At 44.1% G+C, this 12798-nt stretch overlaps 1 protein-coding gene across 2 annotated transcripts in view; it reads right to left on the reverse strand.

Annotated features, from left to right (window-relative positions):
- Window positions 1–1276: 1276 nt before the first annotated feature.
- PGBD2 (piggyBac transposable element derived 2) overlaps window positions 1277–12798 on the reverse strand; it is a 32888-nt gene continuing 21366 nt past the window's right edge. For both annotated transcript variants that reach the window (XM_027606922.1, XM_027606923.1), the window contains exons 2-3: window positions 12624–12687; window positions 1277–4356 (exon numbers count right to left, since the gene is read on the reverse strand). In XM_027606922.1, the coding sequence (XP_027462723.1) occupies window positions 2592–4356; window positions 12624–12640 (1782 nt within the window). In that variant the 5' untranslated portion in view covers window positions 12641–12687 and the 3' untranslated portion in view covers window positions 1277–2591. The remainder of the gene's footprint in view (window positions 4357–12623; window positions 12688–12798) is intronic.

Raw genomic sequence — 12798 nt, forward strand, 5'->3', positions numbered from 1 at the left:
AGTGTAATGCTATATTAAAAAGGGGTCATACACTGTCCAGCGCCTGGCATTTCAGGAAGTGTTTCTGGTGTGTGCTGTGCGCATTCTGTTCTTGTGTGGCTGCTCTTTCCCACAGGTCAGTTGTCTCAAGAGTTCCTTCTTGCTTGCAGTGGGGAGTGTTTATATCGGTGTGCTTTGTTTTGCTTGTGAAAATAAGGCTGGGAAAAAAGAAGAAAAAATGCCTGGTCCAAAAAAAAAAAAAATGTCCGACTGTTTTGGTGGCAAAGGGGAAATTGGCACCACCCCAGCACAACAGCTCTTCTGCATTTTATCTTTGGCACATGGCTGGGATCTAAAACTCCAAATCTTAAAGGACCCACCACCCCATGGACCCACACCCTCTCGAGTAGAGCCTCACTGCACCATCTGGTGTCCTTTGTCCCAGAAAAATAGCCCCACACCTGCTCGGCGTGCAGATGTATGGTGTAGAAGCAGAAAAGCAGGAGCACCTGGGTGGCTCAGTCATTAAGTGTCTGCCTTCTGCTCAGGTCATGATCTCAGGGTCCTGGGATCAAGTCCTGCATCCGGCTCTCTGTTCAGCAGGGACTCTGCTTCTCCCTCTCCATCTGCCCCTCCCCCTGCTCTCAAAGAAAATCTTTTTTCTTAGTTTTATTTATTTGAGAGAGAGTGACCACAAGCAGGCAGGCAGGCAGAGGCAGAGGCAGCAGCAGACTCCCTGCTGAGCAGGAAGCCTGATACGGGGCTCAATCCCAGGACACTGGGATCATGACCTGAGCCGAAGGCAGACACTTAACCAACTGAGCCACCCAGGTGCCCCAAATAAAATCTTTAAAAAACAAAAAGCGAAAAGCAGCGGCCAGGTTATCCACCCTCTGCACGTACCTCTGTCCCCTGCTGATAAGGCCATTTGCTGGCACCTGCAAGGTCTTTTGTCCTTGGAGAGGCAATATACCCTCTTCCAAATGTAGTCCAGAAGAGGAACACTAACTGGGATTCTACTGAAGAAAGGACCTGTCCTCCCTCCCTCCTTTTAAAAACTTACATCACTATGGACTATGGACTATAAAATATCTGCTTTACTTTATAGTAATGAACGGGTTTGAAGATTTTTGATAGATCTTATCAGATTGCCTTCAGAAATGATGTACAGATTTACACCCCCTCAGGTACTGCATGAGTTTGCCACCTTCCTACACCCACACCAACAGCAATGGTGTATAAATAACAAATGTATTTGGTAAAAAGAAAAAAAAAAGATATCTAGTATTGCTTTTATTTGAATTTTATTGTCAACAGAGTGGAGCCTCTTACATATACTGACTATTCATTTGTTTTTATCTTCCATCATTTTTCAATAGCATTGTACATTTTACCCTTGCCATCTGTGTGTATGTAATCTTTTATTTCCTGACCATATTACCATACATGTAATAATTTATTTTTTTTAAAGATTATTTATTTGAGAGAGAGCACAAGCAGGAGGCAGAGGGAGAGGAGAAACATGCTCCCCACTGAGCAGGGAGCCCAATGCGGTGCTCCATCTCAGTACCTTGGGATCATGACCTGAGCCGAAGGCAGATGCTTAACTGACTGGGCCACTCAGGTGCCCCTAAATGTAATAATTTAGAATATATTTTCTCTATTTGCTTTTTAACTTCGGTAATGAATGTCAATGTTAGTTTTGTACAACTGAATATACTGATGTGCCCCCTCTTAAATATGTGCTGTTGTAGAAAGTTCTTTCCCAAATAAAGAGAAGACACTCAACATGCTTTCTTTGATTTTTGTTAGGTCCAAATTTTTACATATATTTCTTTTATTCTTCTGGAATATATCCCACTATTTTCCAACATAAATTATTTTCTATGTTTCAATACTTAACCCCAAATTTCAGGAATTCATATAGATAGAATTTAAATCAGTGGGGAAATACACATATTTTTACAAATGATGCAAACCACTATTTTGGGGGCAGGGGGACAGATTCCTATCTCACACTAGTTATAAAAATGGATTCCATAAGGATATACTTGAATTAGGAAAATATTTTTATCAAGAAAATAGGAACTCTACAAATGTAGCCCTTTGGGTAAATACAAGGCAGATTATCTATCCTTGGACAGACTGCTAGTGTTAAAGTGAAATAAATATGATAAAATATCTTTCATCATATTAATACCATTCTTATATACTATTGCCCTTAGATTATAAACAATAGCATACAATTATAAAACTTTTCTTAGTATTCATGAAAGTTTCTCTAAGTTTTTGGCTCTGTTTGATTTTCTTTACTAGGACTCAGGTAAAACCCAAAGCAAGATTTTTACTTATACAAAAAGGGGCTCATCATTGAAATAAATAACAGTATAATCTAGAGATTTATAAACATCTGTAATTACCAATATAAATATTAATTTATATTACATGCAGACATCACAGAAGACAACAAAAAGATAACTGTAATGGAGATGGGGGGAATACAAAAGCAAATCGTTAGAGATTCAGGTCTCTTTTTCCGGATACAAAACCAAGTCTTCCACGTACTGTATGTAATTAGCTGTTAACATCTCAGAAACCAAGTTATCTGTGCATCACCGGATATGGTACTCCCTGAAACACTTGGCATGGACGCCCTTCTGGCATTTCTCACAGCGGGTGTTGGTCTGTGAGTGGCAGAGGGCACACCGGGTCCTCTTGTCCTGGTGGACTATCCAGTGCCCGACCATATCAAAGCGGCTCTCAGTTTCTAGCCGCCTGCTTCGCCTCCCTTGGGAGGACACGTCAGCGTTGCTCTCCAGGTACACGCAGGCCACATACCTCCGGAAGGCCAGGAGATCCACCTGGGCATCGTGGCTGCAGGTCCTGTGCAGCTGCCAGGCATTATTGAGGGCGGCATCAACGACGTAGCCAATGAAGCTGGAGTACCACTTCATGCCCCGGATCTTCACCTTGTACTTAGCCATGTTCTGGTCCATCCGACGGACACCGCCCCCCTTCTCCTGGTACAGCTTCACCAGGGATGGCTGATGGACCTGGGCCCGTGTCTTGGTGGTTCCGGAATGATGGCTGGCCAGCCTCACTGGCTCTATGCCCACAGCATTGGAGCAGACGGTGACCGCACTGCCGTCATACCAGCGGCACACAATAACCTCCTCACTCTCATCCACTTTATAATCAAATGAGCCCCTCTTCATTTTCTTAAGCTCTTTGGGATCTTTGAGGGGACATCGCTCAGTCCTGTACTCACGAACAGTTCCTGTGGCCTTCACTCCCTTTTTCCTCAAAATGGACATGAGTTTGACACTCGTAAAAACCTTGTCAAAGAATATGTGGTATGGCAGACAGCCACGCTCCTGAAGCGCATCCACAAACTTGACTACCATACTGCCTCCTAGGTCCAGGCCCCCATGTGATTTGGTGAACAGCGTGCCCTGGGAGGGCTCAAACCACACCAGGTAGCCCCTGCTGGTTGTCCCACACCAGATCTTGTAGCCCAGCCGCATGGGCTTCCCTGCACGCAGCTGCTTGGATCCCCGGTGCCCAAAGTACTCACACATGGACTCACCAAAGCTGTAGAACTCTTCCAAGGGTGCGTGCTTCTGGAAATTGCAATTCATCCGGACAATGAGAGGCCTCACTTTGGCAAACCTATCACTTTCATCCAGCTCTGTGTTATCTGCGAAATGCAGGTACGAGAAGATCAGTTCAAATCTGTCCCTTCTAATTGCATCAGCCACAAGATGGTGATGTGAATCAGGGGATGTTTCCCAAAACATCCTTCTCCTCGGATAGGATATATACCCACTTAAAATCAAAATGCCCAAAACACACTTTAATTCCTGGGCTGTGAGCCCGAGGTTGACATTTTTCTGCCAGGCATAACGATTGGTTTCATTAACTATGAAATTAATTGTTCCTCCATCAAAAAACAGCTCGAAGAGGCCTACAGGACTCAGTTCCTGGCTTTTGAGATCCTCTATATGAGGATCTGATGCAGTCCAACTGCTGAAGTTGGGTCGGATATCTCTTTTGGTCCAAATACGCTGAGGTTCCGCTACTGCCTTCTGCCTCTTCATGGCTGGCTGCAGCTGCAGCTCATCTTCCTCTTCCTCCTCGGTGCCAGAGTCCTCGGGCACCACAGAGGCGTGTAGGACACTGCCGGGCAGGTGGGAGCCTCGCCGGCCATCTTCATCACCTGAGTCCTCATCAGTGAAGTCCCCTGAGGCATTGTCGGGCGGCGCAATGAAGATCTCCTCCCTGCTGTGGCTGGACTCCTCCTCCTCCAGTGCATTCAGAACCTCCAGCAGCTTCGTAGACTTTGGCTTTGAACCGGCACCTCTCCCAACAATGAAGGTGCTGCAAAGACAGGAAGCAAAATGTGAAGAGGCCACACAGGGGACGGTGTGTCAGCAGAAAACTCTGTTAAAGGACTGCCTGCGAGGAGGCACTCCCACTGCAGAGCACCTGAGCCTAAACAGCATCTCAGACGCAGCACCACCAGGCCCAGGGCCAGGTGAGGGAGTTTGGCAGGCCAGCACAGATTGCTCTTTCAAAGTGCAAAAGTATTTTAAGGGGAGGGATTCTAAGGAGACATTCCATTCTTCCTTCCTTCTTAAAGTGTTTTGAATAGAGGATCACCTGTAGGGATAAATCCAGGTGCCACTGTCATCCCCCAGCTACCAGTAACCACTGCCAGGGAGCCTGGGCTGCTGAAGTCACACCCATGGATGTCTCCTGACTCAGTGGCCCCAGCAGCTCTACTTTCATCCCTCAGTCTTATCTGGGTCTTCCCTTTCCCTTATTAATTTATCAATTAGAAGTTTCCTCTTTCCCAAGTTCTCAAACTCTCCCTAGTTGAACTCTCTCTACCCCAATTCAGGAACCGAACAGATTCAGACAGATTTTCAGATGGTTCCCTCAATATCAGACATCTTACTATATCCTAGCTGCAAGTCAGAAGCCAAACAGACTCCAGAAACATGGAAACCCCTGCTATCCTAACTCTCCCTGCACAGAGGGGAACTAACTGGATGTCAGGAGACACTTGTATTTCATGAGCACCAACCACAAGGAGGCACTTCCCAGGGACTGGCAGTGGGCACACACTCCACTCCTGACCTGCACAGCAACGCTTCTAACTGGAGGGAGAGGACAGTTCAAGAAACAAGTAGCTATGCAGGATGGCATCAGGCTGTGAAAGGCGCCATCCTGGATAAGGGACAGAGAATATGGTGAAAGAGTAGCACTGGAGTCGCTATTTTTACATGGATAATGAGTGAAGGCTCACAACGTGGCTGGCCTGAAAAAGAGAATAAGGCTAGAGACAGGGTGTCCCAGGCAGAGAGAAAGAGCTGCAGGTACAAGGCCCTGAGCCTGAAGGGACTTGCTATCTGTAAACAGCAAGGAGGCTTTCGAGGTAATAAAAGGAGGAGAGCAGAGCCCAGGCCCCCAGGGCTCTAGAAGCCCTCGTCAGGACACTCAGTTGTGTTCAGCTGTCCCAGGAAGCCCTCTAGAGTGGATGGAACACGGCGCTGAGGCCTATCTGGTTGTGAGGATGGATGGGGCGGGGAAGGTGGGTATTCCAGCTGCCCTGTGCCACTCCAGCCCAACCTCCTCATGAGAAGAATTTCAAACCGGAGGGAGGACACAGGCTTTACCACAGAGCTGATTTCTCTGCAGACCTGCCCTTGGACTTTGGAGTCCAGACTGCACTATGCACCCACTCCAACCTCACGTCCTGGACACTGACTCCATCAACCTCTGTGGCAGAAGCTAGAGCACAGGTCTGACCTCAGCAGAAGTAAGGTATTTCTCATGCTCTGTGTGGGCCAGGAAGGGAGAAAAAACTTGCAGCCTTTCCCACGGACCTCAGACTGAGTGGTTTGCGGGGGAGAGTAGCCATCTTCACAAGCCCCCTAGCCTCTCCTGGTTTGTAGCAGCAGATCCGGGCTGGCACAGGCTCAGGCTGGCACACCAGTCTCACTACCTAAGCTGCTGTTTGTACCGCGGCCTCCAAACACCTTCTGTACATGGCTGTTCAGAGTCCTGGAGAAGGGTAGGAGGGGTTAAGATGAAGGAGGAGTAGGGGGACCCTATGCTTTCCTCGTGCCTTGAACGCAGCTCGATAAATAGCAAATCATTCTGAACACCCAGGAAATCAATCTGAGGACTGAAAGAGTAAAGTGCACACCTAGACAGAGAAAAGAGGCTACATTGTGGAAGGTAGGGGGTGTGGAGACAGGATTTGGGGGAGGAAAGAATCGTGGGTGGTGGGGAGGGGAGGGAGCCCTGATCAGGGAGTGAGGAGAGAAAGAGTACGTGAGGGAGTACATGCAGAGGGTACTGCACAAGAAAAACATTTCCCCAAAACCACTGAGGGAAGGAAACAAGAGGGGCTGATTATAGCAAGCTCTTAGAAGCAGTAGAGCTCAAAGTCTGAAGTTCTGGAAGTGCACACCATCACCATGGGTGGAGCCTGGCCAGCACAGAGGTGCCCCTGTGGAGAAGGGGGGCAGAAGCCCAGGAGCAGACAGAGTGGTCTGATGATCCCGTGGGTCCCACTGGGAGAGACAGATGCTCTTTTTGGAGAGGTGGCACTGCCCCTCCAGGGACAAAACAGCCAGCAGACACCACTGAGCTGCCCTGCCCATTACCATAGGAGCACAGGCAGCTGCTGAGTACAGCTAACCTGGACATCGGATACTGTGCTTTACCAGGAACCGCAAGCCCCCGTGTTCGGGTGACTGCCCTTCAGGGACAAGGTGGCACCAGCCACAGTGTGGCTAGACACTCCCCCAGAGGATTAGTGCAGGTCCATGATGCGCCGGATCCCTAAAATCTGCAGTTCTGAAACCCAGCCAGCATGCATGAAATAAAACAGGAGCACTGTGCCACTGGGTGGGCAGCTCAGACATGGGGTGAAGGTAGGGATCTGAAGGAAGCTGGGGACAAGTGAGGGGAGACGGCTCCCTCTTCTGTGAGGGCTTCCTGGATAGCAGTGGGCACGAACTCCCCTCTCCAGGGAACAGAGAGTGGGTGATGCCATTTTAATCTGCCTCCCCCACCCGCCCCAGTCAGCACTGACGGGCTCCAGTGAGCAGTACAGTGCACACAGTGGGGGCTTCAGACACTTACACCAAGCCCCACCCTCTTAAACTGTGCAGGTCCTTTTTCACTAGGGCAAGTGTGACGGAGAGCCAGAGCAGCAGTTGGGCCTCTCCCCCAGAAAACCAGCTCAAACTCCCCACACCCACGTCTACCAACCATAGAGTGATACCAAAACCAGCTCTAGTAGATACTAAATCCGGCCTTTTTTTGTTTTTTAAAGGTTGCTTATTTATTTGAGGGGGAGGGGAGCACAAGCAGGGGGAGGGGCAGAGGGAGAAACAAACTCCCCACCGAGCAGAGAGCCCAGTGCAGGGCTTGATCCCAGGACCCCAGGATCACGACCTGAGCCGAAGGCAGATGCTTAACTGACTGAGCCACCCAGGGGGCCCCTGGATCTAGCCTTTTTAACAAGGAGACTACAGCACACCTACTTAAGCCTCACCACATACTGCACAAGGGTCAAACACTCCTCACTGAAGGTAGGGTGAAACTCTGCAGAGGACCGACCTGAGGGAAAGAGCAGTCAAAACACAGCAGCAGAGTGCACACAGCATATATCAGAAACACTTCCCGCAGTTCCAGGCCCTGGTCAGTATATGTCCTCCTCTTCTTCTTCTTTTTCTTTTTTTTTTTAATGACCTCTTCTTAATAAGCCCCTTACTCTAATGAGGTGGCAACATAAAGGCTTTCCTAACACATGGAAGGCAGAGACTTAGGCAAAATGCCAAGAGGGAAGAATTCATCCAAAAGAAAGAACAAGAAAAGGTCCAAGCCAGGGATCTATTCAAAACAGATATAAGTAATATACCTGACCCAGATTTTAAAACAACAATCATAAGGATACTAACTGGGCTTGAAAAAAGTATAGAAGACACCAGAGAGTCCCTTACCATGGGGATAAGACCTAAAAACTAGTCAGTGTGAAATAAAAAGTGCTATAACCGAGAGGCAAAACCGATTGGATGTAATGACCACAAGGATGGAAGAAACAGAAGAATAAATAAGTGATATAAAAAATAGAATTATGGAAAATAATGAAGCTGAAAAGAAGAGAGAAAGAAAAATATTAGATCACAAATGTAGACTTAAGGAACTCAGTGACATCATAAAGCATAACAACATTCATATCATAGGAGTCCCAGAAGAAGAAGAGAGAAATGGGGCAGAAGGTTTACTTAAGGAAATTATAGCTGAAAAACCTCCCTAATCTGGTGAAGGAAACAGACATCCAAATCCAAGAGGCACAGAGAACTCTGACCAAAATCGACAAAAATAGGGCAACACCAAGACATATTGTAGTAAAATTTGCAAGATATAGAGAGAAGGAAAACATGCTGAGAACATCAAGGGAAAAGAAATCCCTAAATTACAAGGGAAGACAAATAAGTTTAGCAGCAGATCTCTCCACAGAAACTTAACAGGCCAGAAGGGTGATGCATGATATATTCAACATGTTGGATGGGAAAAATCTGCAGCCAAAAATACTTGATCCAGCAAGGCTCTCATTCAGAATAGGAGAAGAGATGAAGAGTTTCTTAGACAAACAAAAACTAAACGAGTTCATGACGACTAAATCAGCCCTGCAAGAAATTAAAGGGGACCCTTTGAGAGGGAAAGAAAGACAACAAGCCAACGAAGACAGGAAAGGAACAGAGAAAATCTACAGGAACAGTGACTTTACAAGTAACACAAACACAAATTCATATTTTTAATTCATATTAAAGAAGAAATAAAAAAAAACACATGGAGGCAAATGAAAATGAAAATAGGACAGGCCAAAAATTTGTGGCATACAGCATAAGCAGTCCTAAGAGAGAAGTCTACTGCAACACAGGCCTACCTCAAGAAGCAAGAAAAGTCTCAAATATACAACCTAACCTTATACCTAAAGGAGCTAGAAAAGGAACAGTAAATAATGACTAAAGCAAGCAGAAGGGAAATAATAAAGATTAGAGCAGAAATAAATGATACAAAGACAAAAAAGCCCAGAACAGATCAGTGAAACTAGGAGCTGGTTCTTTCAAAGAATTAATAAGATTGATAATCCCCTAGCCAGACTTACCAAAAAAAAGAGAAAGAGAGAGAGAGAGAGAGAGAGAGAGAGAGAGAGAAAGGACCCAAATAAATAAAATCACAAATGCAAGAGGAGAGATTGCAACCAATACCACAGAAGTACAAACAATTATGAGAATATTATGAAAACTAATATGCCAACAAATTGGGCAATCTGGAAGAAATGGATCAATTCCTAAAAACATATAAACTACCAAAAGTGAATCAGAAAGAAATAGAAAATGTGAACAGACCCATAACCAGCAAATAAATTAAATCAGTAATCAAAAATCTCCCAACAAATGAAAGTCAGGGCTAGATGGTTTCTCAGGGAAATTCTACCAAACATTTAAGGAAGAGTTAATACCTATTCTTCTCAAATTGTTCCAAAAAATAAAAATGGAAGAAAACCTTCCAAACTCATTCTATGAGGCCAGCATCACCTTGATTCCAAAACCAGAGAGAGATCCCGATGAGGCCAGTATCCCTGATGAACATGGATGCAAAAATACTCAACAACATACTAGCAAATTAAATCCAACACTACACTAAAAGAATCATTCAGCACAATCAAATGAGATTTATTCTTGGGCTCCAAGAATTGTTTGACATTTGCAAATCAATCAACATGATACACCACATTAATGAAAGAAAGGTAAGAACCATATGATCCTCTCAATAGATGCAGAAAAAGCATTTGACAAAGTACAACATCCGTTCTTGATAAAAACCTTCCACAAAGTTGGGATAGAGGGAACATACCTCAACATCATAAAGGCCATGTATGAAAGACTCACTAATATCATCCTCAATGGGGACAAATAGAGCTTTTCCTCCAGAGTCAAGAACAAAATAGGGATTGTCCACTCTCACCACTGTTATTTAAAATAGTACCAGAAGTCCTAGCCTCAGCAATCAGACAACAAAAAGAAACAAAAGGCATTCAAATCCACAAAGAAGTCAAACTTTCACTATTTGCAGACAACATGATACTCTAGAGAACCCAAAAGACTCCAGCAAAAAATTGCTAGAACTGATACACAAATTCAGTAAAGTTGCAGGATACAAAATCAATGTAGAAATCTCTTGCATTTCTATACACCAATAATGAAGCAGCAGAAAGAGAAATCAAGGAATTGATCCCATTTACAGTTGCACCAAAACAGATACCTAGGAATAAACCTAACCAAAGAGGTAAAAGATCTGTACTCTGAAAACTATAGAACACTTATGAAAGAAATTGAGGAAGACAGAAAGAAATGGGAAAACATTCCATGCTCATGGATTGAAAGAACAAATGGGAAAATGTCTACACTACCTAAAGCAAACCATATATTTAATGCAATCCCTATCAAAATACCAGAGGTATTTGCCACAGAGCTAGAACAAACAACAGTTAAATTTGTATGGAACCACAATAGATCCCAAATAACCAAAGCAATCTCAAAAAACAAAACCAAAGCTGGAGGCATCACAATTCTGGACTTTAAACTATATCACAAAACAGTAATCATCAAGACATTATGGTACTAGCACAAAAACAGACACACAGATCAATGGAACAAAATAGAGAACCCAGAAATGGATGCAGCCCTATATGGTCAACTAATCTTCAACAAAGCAGGAAAGAATATCCAATGGGAAAAAGAAAGTCTCTTCAACAAATGGTGTTGGGAAAATTGGACAGTCACATGGAGAAGAAACTGAACCACTTTCTTATATCATACACAAAAATAAACTCACAATGGATAAAGAACCAAAATGTGACAGGAATCCATCAAAATCTTAGAGGAAAACACAGGCACCAACCTCTTTGAAGTTGCCTTACCAACTTCTTACTAGATATGTTGTTAGAGGCAAGGGAAAGAAGAGCAAAACTGTACTATTGGGACTTTTGCACAGTGAAGGAAACAATCCATAAAACTAAAAGGCAATCTACGGAATGGGAGAAGATATCTACAAATGACATATCTGATAAAGGGTTAGTATCCAAAATCTAAAAAGAACTTATCAAACGCAATACCCACAAACCAAATAATCCAATTAAGAAATGGGCAGAAGACATGAATAGACATTCTTCCAAAGAAGGCATCCAGATGGCTAACAGACACATGAAAAGATGCTCAACATCACTCATCATCAAGAAAATACAATTCAAAATCAGGATGAGATACTACCTCACACCTGTCAGAATGGCTAAAATTAACAACACCAGGAACAACAACTGTTGGCAAGGATGCAGAGAAAGGGGAGCCCTCTTAAACTGTTGGTGGGACTGCAAACTGGTGTAGTCACTCTGGAAAACAGTATGGAGGTTCCTCAAATAGTAAAAATAGTAATACCCTATGATCCAGCAATTGTACTACTAGGTATTTACCCAACGGATACAAAAATACTGATTGAAGGGGCACATGCACCCCAATGTTTACAGCAGCACTATCAACAATAGCAAAACTATGAAAAGAGTCCAAATGCCCACAGACTGACAGATCCACAAAGAAGATGCGGTGAATGCAATGGAATTTTACTCAGCCATCAAAGAGAATGATATCTTCTCATTTGCATTGATGTGAATGGAACTAGAGGGTATTATGTATGCTAAGCAAAGTAAGTCAGTCAGAGAAAGACAAATACCATATGATTTCACTCATATATGGATTTTAAGAGAAAAAAAAGAAACAGATGAATACAGGGGAAGGAACTAAAAAAAAGAGGGGGAGGTATACCACAAGAGATTCTTTATTATAGAGAACAAACAGGCTTGCTGGAGGGGAGATGGGCAGGGGACAGGCTAAATAGGTAATGGGTATTAAGGAGGGTACTTGTTGTGATGAGCACTGGGTATTACAGGTAAGTGATGAATCACTAAATTCTAGTCCTGAACCGATACTACAGTATATGTTAACTAACTAGAATTTAAATAAAAACTTAAAAAAAAAAGACTCATTGAGTGGCAAAGCTTGCAGGGACTAAGGCAGCCCAACAGCAACCATCTTGTGCATTAAAAGATGAGGAAGGGGAGCCTGGGTGGCACAGTCAGTTAAGTGACGAACTGTTGGTTTTAGCTTGGGTCCTGATCTCAGGGTCGTGAGATTGGGCCCCACATCAGGCTCTGCTCAGCCTGGAGTGTGCTCTCCTTCTCTCTCTGCCCCTCCCACTTGTGCTCTCTCTCTCTCAATAAATACATAAATCTTTAAAAAAAAAAAAAAGATGAGGACAGTACATCACATTTTTAAATACAGTGTAGACACTGGAGCTACAGAACCACACCCATACCACATACACTACCTTACCTGCCTCATCTTTTCTCCAATCTCTCTTTTCTCCTCTTCTTCCTTTTTCCTTCCTAGACACCAAATGTTTAGTGAGGCCAGCTGGACTAAGGGCTAAAAATGTCATGGGCTTGGCCTTTCAAAAAGAGAGGAGTAATTACTTGCATAAAGCCTTTCTTCAAACACACTTACCTTGAAGTTGAAGCCATGATGAACTGGGAACATAAAGTTGTCTATATGTGCAGAGTCAAAGAATCTGTAAGACAATAGAAGTTTATTTTTTAAAAAAACTGTATCTTAATTAGCAAGGCAATAGGACCCTCTCTACCATTTAAGGGAAAAGACATCTCTAGCTTAGGGTTCACCA

The sequence above is a fragment of the Zalophus californianus genome, chromosome 5, assembly GCF_009762305.2.
Source record: "Zalophus californianus isolate mZalCal1 chromosome 5, mZalCal1.pri.v2, whole genome shotgun sequence".
Taxonomy (NCBI): Eukaryota; Metazoa; Chordata; class Mammalia; order Carnivora; family Otariidae; genus Zalophus; species Zalophus californianus.